This window comes from Schistocerca cancellata, chromosome 2, assembly GCF_023864275.1.
Source record: "Schistocerca cancellata isolate TAMUIC-IGC-003103 chromosome 2, iqSchCanc2.1, whole genome shotgun sequence".
NCBI lineage: Eukaryota > Metazoa > Arthropoda > Insecta > Orthoptera > Acrididae > Schistocerca > Schistocerca cancellata.
This window is the reverse complement of record NC_064627.1, coordinates 545,501,459-545,520,084: the sequence shown is the minus strand read 5'-3', so window position 1 is coordinate 545,520,084 and position 18,626 is coordinate 545,501,459. Positions and strand designations below refer to the sequence as shown.

General features: G+C 40.4%; 1 protein-coding gene across 1 annotated transcript in view; it reads right to left on the bottom strand.

Annotated features, from left to right (window-relative positions):
• The window catches only part of LOC126162120 (unconventional myosin-XV), a 504,442-nt gene that overhangs the window by 43,861 nt on the left and 441,955 nt on the right, over positions 1-18,626 (bottom strand). The window contains exon 47 of the mRNA XM_049918408.1: positions 3,475-3,839. Within this exon, the coding sequence (XP_049774365.1) occupies positions 3,475-3,839 (365 nt within the window). The remainder of the gene's footprint in view (positions 1-3,474; positions 3,840-18,626) is intronic.

Below are 18,626 nucleotides of genomic sequence, written 5' to 3'. Positions count from 1 at the left end.
CTGACTGAGCTGTTTCCCCTGCTATATTTATGAAATTATATTTTCTGTGGGTATTTCAGTCTCTACAAGTAGTATTGGTACTGGAAACAAATTCAGAACTTATTCTAATTCGAAACAACTTATTACAGATATAATAAGGTTCATACACCAAGGACAAAGTAAGAAGAGTACAAGTAGACTATAACTAATACTACAACTATTATTACTAGTAATAAAAGAAAAAGAAGAATAATGGCAATTTCATAGTGCACATAATTTTTGGAAGTTATTTGCAATCCCAACACACACTTTTACATCTAATTTTGCCTCTCCATCAATAATAATATTCTGTGTCCTCCCTACCAAGAAATCTTTAATGATCTCATAAATTTCATGATACCTAATGATCATACTTTTGTGAATACGTGCGTGAAGTGTGGTGTGGTAATGAGCCAAATGCATTTTGGAAGTTAAGAAATCCTGTATCCACTTGATTTTCTTAATCCATGACTTTCAGAATGTCTAGAGGTAAAAGCATAAGTTGGGTTTTGCTTAACCAATGTTTACAGAAAATATGCAGATTGGGGATTGGGGACGTAACTCAGTTGGAGCAGCACATTGTGTTTGGACTCAAAATAGGTTCTAAGATTCTACAGCAGATGGATGTCAGTGATATGGCATGGTAGTTTTATGGATATTTCTGGTATGCTTTTGTAGCTGTGCATGATCTGTGATTTCTCCTAATCACTCGACATTTTTTTGTTTGAGAGATTTACAGTATATTGTGATTAAGAGAGGGGCTAATTCAGACGCAAATTCTGTCTAGAATCTGACAGGGATTCCATACGGCCCTAAGGCCTAGCTCAATTTCAGCTGTTTTGCCAATGCGGCTGACACGAAGATCTGTATCATTTATCTTTGCATTGCAGCAAGAATTAAACTGCAGCAGTATTTGTGGAGCTCCCTTTGTAAAGGAACATTAGATGAAAGTGTTCAGCGTTTCTGCACCTGTTTTGCTACCTTCAATTTCGGTTCCTGCATCATCCATTAGTGGCTGGACACTTAACTTCAGTGCCTCTCACAGTCTTCATACATTACCATAATTTCTTTCGATTTTATGAGAGATCCATCAATAACTTTCTGCTACAGTAGTGGCCGAAGGCTTCCCACACTGCCCTTTTGACAGCCATATGTATTTTGTTGAGCATCTCTCTTCCTCTGGCCCTATAGTTTCTATTACAACTATTGTCCAGTAGTCAGTGTTTCTATGGAAGTATCTCAACTGAGATTTTATACAACAGTGTGTCACACCAGTCTTTAATTGTTCTACTAGGTGCATAAAAACATGGACCACAATGATTCTATGTGGTCCTGACCAGAGCTAAATATTTTGAGTTTGTCCTTGAGGTATGACATTCTGCCTCTTTATCTAGTTTATTGAATACGTAAATCTTTCTACTTCTTTTAGATGTAATTTGTGCTTTGGTTGTCATTGTTTCTGTAAATGTCTCATGATAACTGATACTAGTTTCAATGTGGGCATAACTTTAGAGGTCAAGTCTTTTTGTTGCCATTATATGTAATATATTTTCTTTATGGGAGTGCTTCTGAACAATCTGAGTTTTTTGCCTGCTGCAATGAATATACCATTTTGATTACCCCTTAGGCTATTCTTTCAATATACACTTAGATATAACTCAAAATCTCACTTTCAGCAATACTGGATTTTATCTAGCTTTCTGTATGTAGTGTTACATCAACTCCACTGCTCCCAATTCTGTCACTTTGTTGCAAATCCTTTGTTAGTGATCAGTAACATTTTAATAATGTCATCAGTAGGGGAGGAAGGCCAGGCATTTTTTTTTGTCTCGCCCTGATACTCTGGAGTACCCATTATCTGGATTGCATGGAGAGTGTGCATGCCACATACAGGTATTGATGTGTATGACTCCCCTGAACCATTTAGGGAGATGCTACAGGTCTCAACCCTATGGTCTAAGTCTAGAAAGTCATTGCCAAGCTTGTTACCGAACCTTCAATGTCTCTCATTGAAGCCTTCAATTTGATTCAGAATCAGGGGGCTACAATTATTTCTGGATTCAATACTGCAGATTGTAAGCTTTGTTCAAATAATGTGAGAAAGACTGATTTTCTCAACTTCTTCTGCCAGTCAATGGACTGATCTGAGGATAACATTGGCAGCCAGAGGATAGACATTGTTTGCTCCAAGGTGCACCACAATCTGCAGCTGGTTGCATCCTTTTCCCTCAGCGGCTGTTGAAACTACTACTTCAACATGTTGACATGAGATCCCCTCATACTGAGTGCGCAAAGTGATCTTTCTTATTCCTTTTGCCATTTCACCAATGGGTATCATTATTCCCTGTGTGTACTTTTATGCATAGTCTGTTAGAAGAACTACACAACCATCACAGCAAGTGCTTAACATTATCTTCACAGATGAAAAACGTGCCCAAGTGTATGCAATGTTTCTTTGATTATTCATTTTTGGATCTTAACAACAAATACAACATTTATTATAAAACACATGAAAATTTATATTAATTGTTACTGGAGTTTTCAACATTATCTCTGGGAATCTTTTACTGCTCCTTCTGCAGAAGGTACGTAGTGAGCTATCAGATTTTTTATTCAGTTCATAATAAATGATTTTATGCATTGATCAAGCACAGTTTTCAACATTTCTGGTTACTGTCTGAGCAGAGTTATGTATCTACTGAACAATTTTAAGTTGACGTTCTTACATTTCACCACTAGAGATGGTCTGGCATTAATGTTCACATTCCCCTTACATCTCACTTTAAGCTCACAATCTCTTCATTTTTTCACCATGTCATAGATTTCTAAACTATTTTTTTTAACCAAATCACAGAATCACAATTTTGAAATGACTTTATTTGCAAGTTTCCTTACTTAATGCTATATGAATCACAGTACAGATTTTCATTTGGGCCTTCTCAGTTGCAATTGTTTTTGATTTTACTACAGTAATTCAATCACGCAATTAAAGCAGGAACCAAACACTTGAACACTGAGAATCTTATTGCACTTCTCATTCGGTGCACTCAAATATTACTTCCTGCCACAAAATATGTGTATACATTTTATATTTGACATGGATAGAACACTGTGTACGGTGAAAAATATTCTTGCTGTGTAAAATGACTGTGCTCACTTACGTTGGACAGTATCTCATTACGTGACAGATTTCTAAAAATCACCAATCTGTGATAAAAGTCAAAGGAAGTAAGGTTAAGTTTTAAAGCCCCATCAACAATGAGGGCACTAGAGATGGAGCACAAGCTTGAATGGTTTTGTAAAGGACGGGGGTGACAAAAGTCCAGTCACCACACATATATGTATCAAAAGGGCAGCTCAGAACCAGCTGTTTTTGTTCTATGTCTTGTCACTATACACAAAAAGTATGTTTCCAGTCTGACAAAACAAATTACCCAACATGGAAACGGTACTCACTTCTCAGGACTCTGTCGAAAGTGCAGCATTGCGAACTGCAACAATGAGTGCTTGCCATCGTGCTGATTTGGAAGTGTGTGTTGTTGTTGTTGTTGTTGTTGGTACTGCTGCTGTGACAGCTCATGTGCGGTGGTGAGCACAGTTCCTGTATGCTGAGGCCGCCCAGTCCATGCATCCAGATGGTTGTGAGCTGGAGGTGGTGACATAGCACGCCTTGGGCTTCCATGTTGGGGTGAGGTGCGCTGGTGCTGGTGTTGTTGCAGTGATACTTGTTGATGTTGACCCTGTGTCTGCTGCTGCTGCTGCTGTTGCTGGTGGTGGTACCCATCCACGGCCGAAATCACAGGCTGCTGTTTCTGGTGTAGCTAAAACAATTAATAAACAATGAAATCATAAGTTCCACAAGATTACCATTGCATACTGCTGCTGAGAGAATGTAAGTTGTTTATTTGGAAGCAGACATGCATGTTTTATTGTAACCAGAGAAAAACAATGGATGCTATATGGGAAGAATCTTCTAATGCACAACCACTACAGAGTTTGAAAAGAGACCTTGTTAATAAGTAAGGAAATTTAAATGTATAAGTCAAAGATTTTCAGTTTGCAGATACCCTCACAGTGTTTGCACTTATGTTAACACTAAATATTACTGTCATTCAACAGTTCTGGTCTTTCTTCTCTGCAATTAGTTTCGCTTTGCACTTAAAATCCACAGGAATAAATAGAGTATGTAGAGCAGAAACTAAACAACAGCTGTATTTCAGTCAGTTCTTATTTAACTTTTCTTTAATCTCTAGACCATGTACATTAGAACATCAACAAGTATACAAAGTAGTGTTTCTCTGATGTAAAACACAAAATAATAATACAGATACAAAGCATGACCAGCAAAGGTTGCTACACCATACAAAACAGACATAAAGGAATATAAAGACTTAAATGTGAACACAAAACCACAATATAACAGGACATGTTTCACATACTGGTTGCCATCAATAAACTAACATATTTAGTGTGGGGGGGGGGGGGGGGGGGGGGGGGGGAGGGGAGGGGGGGGGGGAAGGGAGTATACCTTGTATACTTTTGTTGGTTCTTCTTATATCCTCCTCCCCATGTACCTTTATCCTTTAACATCCCCACAGCTCCATTCTGTTAAGTGCATACCCCGTAGGTTCAGTTTTTACTGGAATTCATTATCAGTGTTGCTTCTACAAAACATATGACACTTTGCATTTTCCACAAGATATGGTAATTATAGCGATTTCCCTCTCTGATTAATATAATGACCAGAGATTCTCATTAGCCCCCCCCCCCTCCTCTTCCTAGAATTTGTCCTCCAGTTACTTCAGATTACTTGACATTAAAGGTATGCTTAGTGTAAAACTACTGCTTTGGTATAAAATTTTATGCTGCTCAGGTTTATGAGTTCCTCCATGCCTATTCACTGTATACCACCCCTTGCATGATAGTATGAGGAGTATTGGGTTTGCCACTGAATAAGTTATCTTTGATAGTAGGACTGCTAACTCAGTTATTTTCATGAGTGGCACATAATACATGGGTGATAGGTGATTACCACTACAATATACTTCATAAAGCGGTAACGTTATGTTTTAATGGTGGAGGGTGGTTTCATTTTTAGAAGCAGTACCTTTTTAACCACATGACTTGGATGTGTCTTACATTTATATATATATATATATATATATATATATATATATATATATATATATATATATATATATGTCTGCTTGTGTCTGTATATGTGTGGATGGATATGTGTGTGTGTGCGAGTATATACCCGTCCTTTTTCCCCCCTAAGGTAAGTCTTTCCGCTCCCGGGACTGGAATGACTCCTTACCCTCTCCCTTAAAACCCACATCCTTTCGTCTTTCCCTCCCCTTCCCTCTTTCCTGATGAGGCAACAGTTTGTTGCGAAAGCTTGAATTTTGTGTGTATGTTTGTGTTCGTTTGTGTGTCTGTCGACCTGCCAGCACTTTCATTTGGTAAGTCACATCATCTTTGTTTTTAAGTATATATATATATATATATATATATATATTCTTTTTTTAAAGAAGAAGAAGAAAGAAAGAAAGAAGCAGCTCACCCCTCTACTAATATGTGGTGTGATTTATGATAATTTCATACCTTTGATTGTTTATGTCACATATCATACTATTTGTAGTTTCTATTAGATGTCTTTTATGTGTAATGTGATAGTTTACTGATGGCAACCAGTATGTGAACATGATCTGTTGTAGTGTTGTTTGTGTGTACATTTAATTCTTTATATCCCCTTATGTTATATTTTGTACAGCGTAGCAACCTTTGCTGGTCTTGCTTTCTGACAGTATTATTATTTTGTGTTTTACACCAGACATACACTGTACTGTATACTTGTTGATATTCTAATGTACATGGGCCTGAAGATGGCACCAGTGAAGTGCTGAAACTGGTAGCTTGAAGGAAAAATAAATAAGAACTGACTGAAATACAGCTATCGTGTTATTTTTGTTTACATACTGTTTGATCAGCCAAGAATATACATTGTGACAGACTGGATTGGAATTTAATAATAACAGTGATTTGATTTTAAAATACTGTCAGAAATTAGCTATGAGTATCCCATCAAACCAAAAGGGGCTCATCAATGTATGTTGAGCCGCAAAATCTTGTATCTCAAGTAAACCTTTCTTTCTCTGTGATACAACAGTTTAAAAACAGCTATTTCTTTCTTTTGAGACTCAAGTATTATTTCTGTAACACAGGGCCTACCAACCTTTTCAGCTGGCGGACCCCTTCTTCAGTCGAAAACCCATGGCGGACCCCTAGTCAATCAAGAGCACAGTAACTTTAAATTTCGGAGCAAAACCCATGGGAACTGAAAGCTTCTTAATGCAAGAAGTTCCCAATGCCCCCCCCCCCCCCCCCCCCCCCGAAGTATCAATAGTTTTTGGTTTAGAGATGAATGAAAACAACTTGAAATTCACGATCCAATTTGAATTCCCACTGTACCCAGACACTTACTAGTGGATTTACTTCCTTTGTTCAACACACTATAGCCTGATCGTTCACTTCCACTGTTTGGCAACTGTTGTGTAAGGAGCAGGCACATTTCGTAACAGTCGCGTGTGTGTGTGTGTGTGTGTGTGTGTGTGTGTGTGTGTGTGTGTGTTTGTGTGTGTGGTTTTTCATGAAATCCGAAGAAAATGTTCAAATGTATGTAATCCTATGGGACTTAACTGCTGAGGTCATCAGTCCCTAGTCTCACACACTATTAACCTAAATTTACTTCCACTAAGGACTACACACACACACACACACACATGCCTGAGGGAGGACTCGAACCCCCGACAGCGGGAGCCGCACCAATGTTTTGGTTTGTGTTGCCGACTGTCAAATATTATTGCCAAAGATCGAATGTTATTGCCAACATGATTTTCAAAGAAAAAAAATGAATTTGATTTTCACATTTTTATTCAATAAATTTTACTCATTATTTTACACCATCTGGTGAAAGGTGGCCGCAGACCCCCTAGAAAGAGCCGGTGGACTTCTAAGGGGTCCGCGGACCACACTTTGGGGAGCCCTGCTGTAACATATGTCAGACAAACTGTATCACAGAAGTGCAAATACAACAGCATAAATACAACTGTCTGTAATTTGAGCAGTAACCCACTCCTCAAATGTATGTCCACTCTGCAGGCCTACTTACTATTGTCAGCTGCAGTTAATAAACGAATAGAAATAATACTTTTTGTAAGAATGATGTAAACAACACAATGTCACAAAATGACAATTAGATGACTTTAAGGTCAAAATGTGGGATTTTCTAAGTTTCACATACATTTAATATCCCCTTTCATTTTAATCTCATGTCTGAGAGACATATCTAATTACAGTTATAAGGTGATTTCACGTACTTCAAAACTTTAATCCATGTATTTCAAGAAAAGTTTCTATAAATGGAAACAACAAAAGTTCATCTCCCTCATTCATTACCTTCATTTATTTTGCCCTCACAGAATCTTTGATTTTTGTTGAGGATATAAGAACAATATATTTTGTATGTGTATGCGAGTGTGGCAAAGTATCCCACACAGAGTATAATAGACCACAATAACAGTGTGTTATATACTCTGTGGTGTAACCTCGACAGCATACGCTTATGCACCATCTTATGTAATCATGCATGTTAAAATATAGCTTTTCTCATTCCTGCAATTTAATATTCAGAATAACTTATCTTTCTGTGTCAGTACCCATAATTTTTCAATTATTAATGTCAAGACAGAGAGAGAGTGTACTCTAGCTTGAGAAAGGATTTCATTCTGAAAGCTAGAAAGTTTTCTTTCTTTTTAGTGCACGCCTGTCAACAACTCAAAGCTTTACTCCTAAAGTATTTATTTGGCTGTAAAGTATTTGAGAAGAAAAACTGCCAGTATGAATACTAACAATAAGTACTGTTCTTTTTCAGGCCCTCGAATAGCAGCCACTGTGCTAATTATTAACACGCAATCTCATATATCTTCCATGTCTAGTAACCCTGTTATTGTATATGACAATGCTCTATCAAATACTCTTGTCTTTCAAAATTCATGAAATGATAGGGCAATATGTCACACCTGAAACTGAACATGGAAATAAGCCTTATATTGTCAGCTGTCTTTCATCTGAGCCCTTTGGCATCATCTGCACTCAGGAATATTGATCAACCAGCTGTCATTCAAAAGTAAAAGATAGCTTATAAACAGCCAAGAGACCATGATGCTGATGCATTATGAATAGACTTGGAACAAGAAGAATAATGATGGAGGGAATGAGGGAGATAATTTCAACTGTCCAAGAAATATAAACGAATATTAAAACATGTACCAACAGGTACTGCTCTGTTGAATCTGGACTACTATGTAGAAGTAACAGAACAAATTTGCTACTCATTATACATTTCACAGGCACTGAATCCATGTAGAGCTGGGTCAGAAGCAAAAGGCCACTGTGTTTTCTTATAGATTGGTAATAGCACAGTGTTATTGTTTTATGTATTTTCTATAATCATAAAGCAGTTTAATATATATATACTGCATTTAATGCACTTGTAGTATTTTTTAATTGTAAGTACTGCGTGAAATTAAATATTTTGACTCCCATTATGAATAATTTATTTTTCAATAATTTGATTCCACGCTGTTTGAATTTTTGAGCCTCACTGCATCACATTCCTCTTTGTCAGTCTAACTCCCCCCTTCCTTAGAACTGCAAGATTTATATTACTTTTTCGTTTTTCCTCCAAAACTTTTCCTTAGTTTATAAATTTTTTTCCCTCTTCCTGTTTCAGTGTTAATGTATATTCTTAATTATCCTTATTTCAACTACTATGTTGGACCAATGTCTTTCTCTAGACCTATGCAGTCATTCCCACACAAATTCTAAGCTAATTGCCACCACACCTCTTGGTAAGGTAAAGGTAGGTAAAGTTCATGTTCTAGATAGGTCAATAGGGCCTGACCGAACGCCATATCATCCTCTGACAGTGGAGTCATTGGATGCAGCATTGTGGGGTTTGGGGTCAGCACACTGCTCTCCCAGTCGTTGTTGGTCATTCCTTTGCACTCTCTTTTCTTTCTGATTCAAATAGCCTTATTTTGACCTGTATATTCTTTTTTGTTGCTCCAAGAATCATGCTTCTCCTGAATAGGAAACTTAAGTCCTGTAATTTTCAACTAATAGTTTGAAAAACTCTCAAACATACAACTGTGTGAAGTGGTGCCTCATATCTGGAGGTTATATTGTTTTAGAATTTCTTTCACAGGCAACATTCCTATTAGCTGCTCCATTCAGGCACAATTCATGACCTGCCTTCACTGCTTTACTTCAGCTAGTATCTCTCTCCTACCCTCTAAACTAGATAGAACTTCTCCTGCACACCTTGATGAACTTGCACTCCTGCAAAAAGGGTATAGCGAAGAAATAGATTACCAACAGCCTACATGTTACAAAATATTTCACTATGCAGTATTATGGTTCCTGATAGACACAACTTTTTGCTGTCCAGCCCAGAAAATCTTTCTTCTAATCCCTAGCGTTTATACCATCTGGAACAGCATCCACTTTTTTCAGAATTCGGAAAATTTTATTTTATTATTTAACTCTGTGATTGGATGACTTTCCTGACGCCACATTCATCAAGGTAATCTAAGGGAGAGAAGTTGTGTGCGCCTATGACTTTGGATCACATACACTTTATTTTGTGTTTTACTAAATTTTAACTACTTGTGTATTATATCCTCTGGTGTGGAATTTGAGTATCAGCCCGCAACTTGCCTAAACAACCAATGAGAAACAGCCTAAAAACCATACTCAGGCAGGCCAGCATACAAGCCCACAGTCATCAATCCACCAAGCAGATCAATACAGGTCTGGCTCACCATCCTGTCTCACATGCTAGCAGGCTGCATGTTAACGCTATGGGAGGTGTGAGCAGGTGCCCAACTTCTCTGTCAAGTACACAGTTTCAATCGTTGGCAATAATTACTGTATGTTTGCCTGTCTCTGAGCTATTCCTTTTGAGTAAAAAATTATGAGATCTACATGTCAGCATTACATAATATCTATATCATAATTCCTGAATATTGTGTAGTTTATGGGAGTATATCTTCCTGTGTTTGATATATGTCCTGACAATCTAATTGTTTTGGCCAACATATGAGGGCATGCTGAAAAGTAATGCCTCCGAATTTCCTAAGTGGAAACTCTTAAAGCTTTTTAAGTTAAATAAACGTTATTAACATTCTACATCTTTATTCTTCACTTTTATATATTTATTCCTCAACATAATCACCCTGGTTATGAGCACATTTACCCCACCAAGAGACCAGTCTGTTGGTACCGTCATTGTAGAATGTCTGTTGACGGAGTCACAACCGCACATTTGCTTGCCCCGCTTCATCACTATCAAAGTGAAGTTCTTGAAGACGTTCTTTTAAGTTTCGGAAACAGATGAAAATCGGATTGGGCGAAGTTGTGGCTGTATGGAGGATGATCGCTGACGGTGAACCAGAGGCGTCAGATTGTTGCAGATGTCGCAGTGCTCCTCTACGGTCCGGCATTGTCATGCTGAAGGACGTGTGGACAAACTCTTCAGGCTCGAAACTCGATTCCAGCATGCTGTTTCTCAGGCACCGACATAATCGGAGGCATTATTTTTCAGCACGCCCTCGCATTTTTCATCACTCATGTTATAGCCTTCGGAATGTAATGACACTGGATTTTTACCAGTTACAGTACAGTTCATTTCATCTAGTTCAAAACGTGCCACATATTCTCGCTTCAGCTTTATGCATCTCATGTTACGAGAACCCGATGCGACGTCGAGTGGTACGGAACGGCTGTGTGCTGGGCCGCCAGCGACGACACGTAAAAGTGGCTGCCCATCTCTTCAGTTTCGGAGAGTTGCCACAGCAGGAGGCTGTCACAACCGAGACGCTGACCGCTTTCTACCGCGTTCTCAGCAGCAGGCAGCCGAGCCGGCCGTCATTACCGACATTAGTTTATTCACCGTCAGTATTTTCGCCATTCTCGTTCCGAAGTACTCTACGGTGTTCTCGCTATCGTTCAGGGCAACGGGCACGCAGCATCACTCCAGCCATACTTTTTGAAAGCTTTTCTATTACACGTACTGTACACACAACAAATAACTGAGAGTTTCAAATTTGCATCATAACTGCGCCAAATTCCGAAGTTGGTTGATGATTTTATTTCGTCCATTACCATTCACTGATGAAGACTAAACTATACTATTTAAATAGAGAAAAACTATGCCTATCCTGTCGTGTTACATAGCGGAACTCTGAGCACGACACTGAGGAGTAATCTAAAACCGAAGATAAAACTGCACTGTTCTATGTTGTGTTGTTGGTAACGGTTCTCATGAAGAATGAGGGGAAACGAACACGACGAATCAGTAATCGGATGTGCGTCGTTAATGAAATTAGTTTGTCAATAGCAGAAATGTATGTGGAAATCGCGATGTATTAGGTAAAAACAACCAAATACTTGTGACAACAGTATCGATATTGTAATAGTCACGCACAAATATGACAAAGGAAAAGTAGTTCATAAGTGAAAAATAACATTCAGTACCCAGCTCTCGTAAATTATTATTACACCCGTCTGCGTTTCACACAATTTGTTGAAGCTGCAGAAAGCATACACAAGAAACATGTTCGGAAGTCTTTTATGAAAGTGCTTGTGTGGCGGGTAACCTTCTACGGAAGTGAACCGTGTACGATTAAGAGTTCAAATAGAAGATAAATGAAGTTTTTGAAATGTGGTGCTACAGAAGTATGCAGAAGATGAGATGAGTATATAGAATAACTAATGAGGTGGTAGCGAATCGAATTCAAAATAAAAAAGGGCACAATTTAATTAAAAGCAAAGATCGGTTGATAGGGCAAATCTTAAGAGGTATCAAGGAATCGTCAATGTGGTAATGGGAGGAATCTTAGGAAGGAAAAAATTGTACAGGAAGGTCAACTCTTAATTCACATGGATATAGGTTGCGGTAGTTATGCAAAGATGAAGAGGCTTGCACGGAACATACTAGCTTGGAGAGCAGTCTCCCAATATGAACACACTTCTCGAAATTCATGCAAGCAAATAATTGTCTGAAAATGAATACACTCTAAAAATTGAATTCCTGCGAAAACTATTGACGCCTTGGATGTATGCAGTGCGGGCAAATCGCAGCTGTGTTCCAGCTCTGACACTGCCTGCCGCCTTATTAATAACATTTATTCCGAAGTTTCATTATTCATGTAGCAATCACTTATAAGTACTTGTTCCGCTAGCGATGGCGGTTGATGAAATCACTACCGAAATGACAGGTGTCCCACAGTCCCCTACTTCGGCGATTGAACAGTGGAGGGGAGCTGTGAGTTCAGCAATTTATCAGATCACGTCTGGACAGAACTAACTTGAATATTACGGTGGATTCTCGCAATTTCATATAAACTGGCGGCGACTTTATTAGGAAACAGCATACGCAATGTAGCACCTATTTAGGCGTCTAAAATTTCCACTTAACTTTTGACCGTAACTGGTCGTTGTAGAGCAATAACTCGACCAAGGGAACTCCGTGAAACAGTGGCTTCTGAAATATCGAATATGCTGAACGGTTGAAAGTAGGTAATCAGGAACCTACTTAAGACAGATTTGCTGTTGGGACCAAGCCTAATGATGATTCACTCGTGCATGTTAACTCTTTTTCCGTCACCGCTATTCTACGTTACGTTGTTGACGTGGTGACACAGATTTGTAATTCCCATTCGGCTGCGGAGGTCCTTGAGCTTGCGTAGAACTATGAACGTAGTTTGACTTCAGATATCACGTCTCCCGTATCACATTTAGCTCTATATCAGGATTCTCTGTAATGTTCGGCGTTCTCTGTTACAAATAGTTTTCGTTCCATATTACCGTGATTCCTAGCCCAGGTTAAACTGTAGCCCCCTCCATAATTGGCTGGTTATGCCAGTTCAAAAGTCGGAGGAAGGCAAGGGCTTACCGCATCTAATAGGACTACACCCAGTAAAGCACGGTGGTATTCAAACCAATCTTCGCTTCAAATACCTTACGGGAATGCAGCTGGGTGACATCTTCGACAACCGCCGATGTACTGTCAGAGGTCGTCCAATGAAATATAACAACACTTGGATTCCGGCACGCACCTCCAGCTATGACGGTAGTGTTACTAAGGTAGCAGTTGAAATAAATTAAATTAGCAAGTGACCTTATAAATAGTGATAGACTTTTAGTTGAAATTCTGCATAGAAACCTGATCTCTCCCTTGTCCAAGAACAGTGGAAAAAAGTTAATGCTACATCACCTGTTGGTTATTAATATTCACTATCCATAACTTCTGAGAACGCTCGTCTTTGGTTTTGTGGTGGCGCTAGTGTTTACAGAACGCGCAATTTTGTGTGTGCGTGTGTGTTTTCCGGATATGCTCTGGATACTGTGGTTTTAAATTCCCTCGCACAGCGCTCTTTGATGCATTTGTGCCCTGAAAATGATAGGGTGCACATCTGTCCAAATGTCTGCGATTGTCGAAAACGTCACCCGGCCATTCTCTCCAGTTATCTGAACATTTTATACGCCAGTAGAAACGCAGATTTCACCCTTCTGGTTAATGACTACTTGCTGACATCGTAATGGCATGAATCGTGTAGGCCGTCCCCTGGGGTACCTCCGCAGACACACCTGATACACTGGTATTCTTTGATATACTCGCTCCAAATAATCGGTCTTAAACAAAATGCTCTCGTTTACAGTTAGAACGGTGATTCCAGTATGCATTATGGACATTTGGTCAATTCCATGGACGAACGCGCAGTACAATGCCTAAAACGCCGAAACAAATAAATAGCAATCACTCCACGCGACTACCGGATTCATAGAGGAAGACTGCACTGCACAGATGACAAAATGGTAGATCTACTTCTACATATCGAAATAGATGACAGAGGGATAGAAAAACTATTAAAATCGCTCAAAAGAGGAAAGGCCTCTGGACCTGATGGGATACAAGTTCGATTTTACACAGAGCACTCGAAGGAACTTGCCCTCCTTCTTGCAGCGGTGTACCGTAGGTCTCTAGAAGAGCGTAGCGTCCCAAAGGATTGGAAAAGGGCACAGTTCATCCCCGTTTTCAAGAAGGGACGTCGAACAAATGTGCAGAACTACAGACCTATATCTCTAACGTCGATCAGTAGTAGAATTTTGGAACACGTATTATGTTCGAGTATAATGACTTTTCTGGAGACTAGAAATCTACTCTGCAGGAATCAGCATGGGTTTCGAAATAGACGATCGTGTTAAACCCTGCTCACGCTATTCGCCCACGAGACTCAGAGGGCCATAGACACGGGTTCCCAGGTAGATACCGCGTTTCTTGACTTCCGCAAGGCGTTTGATACAGTTCCCCACAGTCGTTTAATGAACAAAGTAAGAGTATATGGACTATCAGACCAATTGTGTGATTGGATTGAAGAGTTCATAGATAACAGAACGCAGTATGTCATTCTCAATGGAGAGAAGTCTTCCGAAGTAAGAGTGATTTCAGGTGTGCCGCAGGGGAGTGTCGTAGGGCCTTTGCTATTCACAATATATATAAATGACCTTGTGGATAACATCGGAAGTTCAATGAGGCTTTTTACGGATGATGCTGTAGTATATCGAGAGGTTGTAACAATGGAAAAGTGTACTGAAATGCAGGAGGATCTGCAACGAATTGACGCACGGTGGAGGGAATGGCAATTGAATCTCAATGTAGACAAGTGTAACGTGCTGCGAATACATAGAAAGAAAGATCCCTTATCATTTAGCTACAATATAGCAGGTCAGCAACTGGAAGCAGTTAATTCCATGAATTATCTGTAAGTAGGCATTAGGAGGGATTTAAAATGGAATGACCATATAAAATTAATCGTCGGTAAAGCAGATGCCAGACTGAGATTCATTGGAAGAATGCAGTCCGAAAACAAAGGACGTAGGTTACAGTACACTTGTTCGCCCACCGCTTGAATACTGCTCACCGGTGTGGAATCTGTACCAGATAAGGTTGATAGAAGAGATAGAGAAGATCCAACGGAGAGCAGCGCGTTTCGTTACAGGATCATTTAGTAATCGCGAAAGCGTTACGGAGATAACAGATAAACTCCAGTGGAAGACTCTGCAAGAGAGACGCTCAGTAGCTCGGTACGGGCTTCTGTTGAAGTTTCGAGAACATACCTTCACCGAGGAGTCAAGCAGTATATTGCTCCCTCCTACTTATTTCTCGCGAAGAGACCATGAGGATAAAATCAGATATATTAGAGCCCACACAGAGGCATACCGACAATCTCTCTTTCCACGAACAATACGAGACTGGAATAGAGGCTGGTCCCGGCGGAGGTTCGAGTCCTCCCTCGGGCATGGGTGTGTGTGTTTGTCCTTAGGATAATTTAGGTTAAGTAGTGTGTAAGCTTAGGGACTGATGACCTTAGCAGTTAAGTCCCATAAGATTTCACACACATTTGAACATTTTTTTGAACTGGAATAGAAGAGAGAGCCGATAGAGGTACTCAAGGTACCCTCCACCACGCACCGTCAGGTGGCTTGCGGAGTATGGATGTAGATGTAGATTCTGATTCTAACACACAAAGAAGCTGCGCTTCTAAACGCTGATGCTTGCAACTCGACGCTACTTCGGCGGCATGCTAATTATAGTCATTGCTTACTCAAGTAGCTTCTCACTTCTTCACATGAAACTGTGTAGACTCTGACCTAGGACTTCGAACAGAAAAAAGGCTTATACGGTGAAAAGGAACCGATCCCAGGACATCAGCATTAGTAACCACTGACGCTAACCATAAAACCATGGAGACGGTGTAACTATAGTCGAAATAATGAACGTAAATTAGCCGTAAGGCGGAATGTCACCTTCAAGGTGTAAATATGACCGTGAGAAGGTGCAACAGGATCTCCGCGACGATGGTTACAGCAGCAAGCGCAGACGTAAGCGTTAAATGGCGAACGACGGCCACAGGAAAAAATGCCGGCACCTAACGGTCTCGCTCATCAGCTTCTACCGATTACAATTAGTCGAATGCCGCCGCGACCTTTCGTACCGTTCACCAATTACAATTTCCCGTCTATTACGACGACAAATGGCGGCGACGTCGTTTGTGAGCTGTATGCCGCTGCGCACAAACAGACAGGGGAAAAAACTGGTCATTGGAGCACGCCGAGTATTACAGACGCACGAGGACGAAGGACGATGCGACAGCACAGGCATTTCTTGTTACATGTGCGTGAGTGTGTCACACATCTGTTTCTCTCTCTCTCTCTCTCTTTCCTTGTTTGTCGCTCGGGAATTGCATGCAGACTTTATCTTAAGTCCCTTACTTCAACGAGTATTTACTACGCGGACACACAAATAAATTACACATCGAAGAAGATTAAGATTTTTTTGCCTTTATTTGTGATACGGAATTTACATGGTAAACACAAACAATGTTCCTTGAAACACTGCAAACAGCACGAAAATGTTCAATACATTCCTAGAAATGTATATCGGCGTTCGCCTGAACAGTGGGAAACCAAATATGGGTGTCCAGACGAGTATCTGAATGTCACTACTTCTGAACACGACTGCAATGTCTCTCGCTCGGTAACTATAGTCGAATCTTTATCAAAGAATTATATCTGTTTTATTTCAGCTTTGCTACCATTCTGGTAGCCAGACGAGAACTACATTGTGCACTTGATGGGCACATTCAACGCCATGATCAAGGGATTTGTTGTTAGTGGACTACCAGTTCGAGTCTTCTTGTTTGCGTTTATCGAAATATTGTATTGAACTGGGAAAAAATGAAATTTATGGCAAAACTTGACTTAAAGAAGGGACATCCTGAGGCAACAAGAAATAGTTTGGCTATGGAGGGAAGAGGGGAGGATGATTCTAGAAAACACCAGTCGAGGAATACGGCAAACGGAAGTAGGGTTGAGCTGTTACTAGGAGATCATGAGGCTTGCACAGGACTCAGTAGCATGGAGCGCCGCATCAAATCAGCCTTCAGAGTGAAGACCAGATCGACAATAACAACGCGTCATGTTGAAGGAAGGGAGGTAAGTATTGTTTCGCAGAATGTGATAGTTCGGCGCGACACATAAATGGGGTACAGACGAACATGTAATTCGATGTCGCTCACAGCATGGGCAATACACGTCCTCTCAGAGCATATGATCATGGCCAAATCACGAGTGCCAGGCGATCGGGTTGTAACATTCTCTACATCGTGCAGCCATTAGCATATTATGGTCCAGCATATCAGTTATGCACACCTTAATTCACTATCTATACCGTTTCAAAAATCGGTTTAAGTGGTCTAAGCACTATGGCACTTAACATCTGAGGTCATCAGTCTGCTAGACTTAAAACTACTTGAACCTAACTAACCTAAGGACATCATACACATCCATGCCCGAGGCAGGATTCGAACCTGCGACCACTGCAGCAGCGCGGTTCCGGACTGAAGCGCCTAGAACCGCTCTGCCACAGCGGCCCGCTATACCGTTTCACAAAGGAAGAGAATCGAATCTAATGCTGCGAGACGATGGGAAGCACACGGATTGTAATGCAATTGTGTCTTCGGCCAAATAAAACTGTGTTCTTCCACATGGGAATTTTTCGTTCACAAAATGTAAGCAATGCTGAAGAGGAAATTATGTAGTTTATAAGCGGATCCGCGTGGTTCGCAACTGTACTAAATTAATTAAGATTAACAAATCGTTTATTAATTTCCTTAGTATGATATCGCACTTGCGTCCTAGATGAACTATGCCCAAGAAGTAAAGACCGGGACGATTAATGGAATTAAGTTCAAAATGGTTAAGTCTAAAATCAACCTACAACTACCTTCACAGGGTCGCCATTAAAAGCTCTGCGGTTTCGCGCGAGTACAGAAGCTGCTGACTGTTTTGTTACCTTTTAATTTGTATTGTTATGAATACACAAACTCTACTGTCTCGGAGGTTACAGCGGCTGACCGCTAGCTCTTCACTTGCGGCGGAAAGAAGGTCCCACTGAAATGGAAATTTATTCGCAGATTGCAAATTCCTTAACGACAGCTGTACTGGCTATAGAAATACTGTCCAGTGGCGACATATGAAAATTTGTGCCGGACTTGGCCTCGAACGCAGATTTCCCGCTTGTCACTGGTTGTCGCCTTAACGGCTTCGGCTATCCATGCACGCTCCCCGGACCGATCCACACCTTTATTGTCACAGTGCCTGCACCCTTATACCGAAGTCTACGAAATTCGTCACTACTGGGTAGTGTATCTATAACTAATACAGCTAATGTCAAAGAATTCGTAATCAGCGAATAAATTTCGAATTATTTTGTATAGCTGTGGATCTTCAACAGTGTCCGCTCTTTGAAGACACGTATACAAGGCACACCGACAGCCTGATACTGGCTCTGTCCGCAGCAATGCAGGTCCCCACCCACCGCAGGGTCAGGCGAAGGATGTCCACGCAGCCAGTGCCCACGCGTCTGAACAATGCTGGGCGGACTGGATGCCATTCGTCGCGCCATATTGCTTCACAGCGAC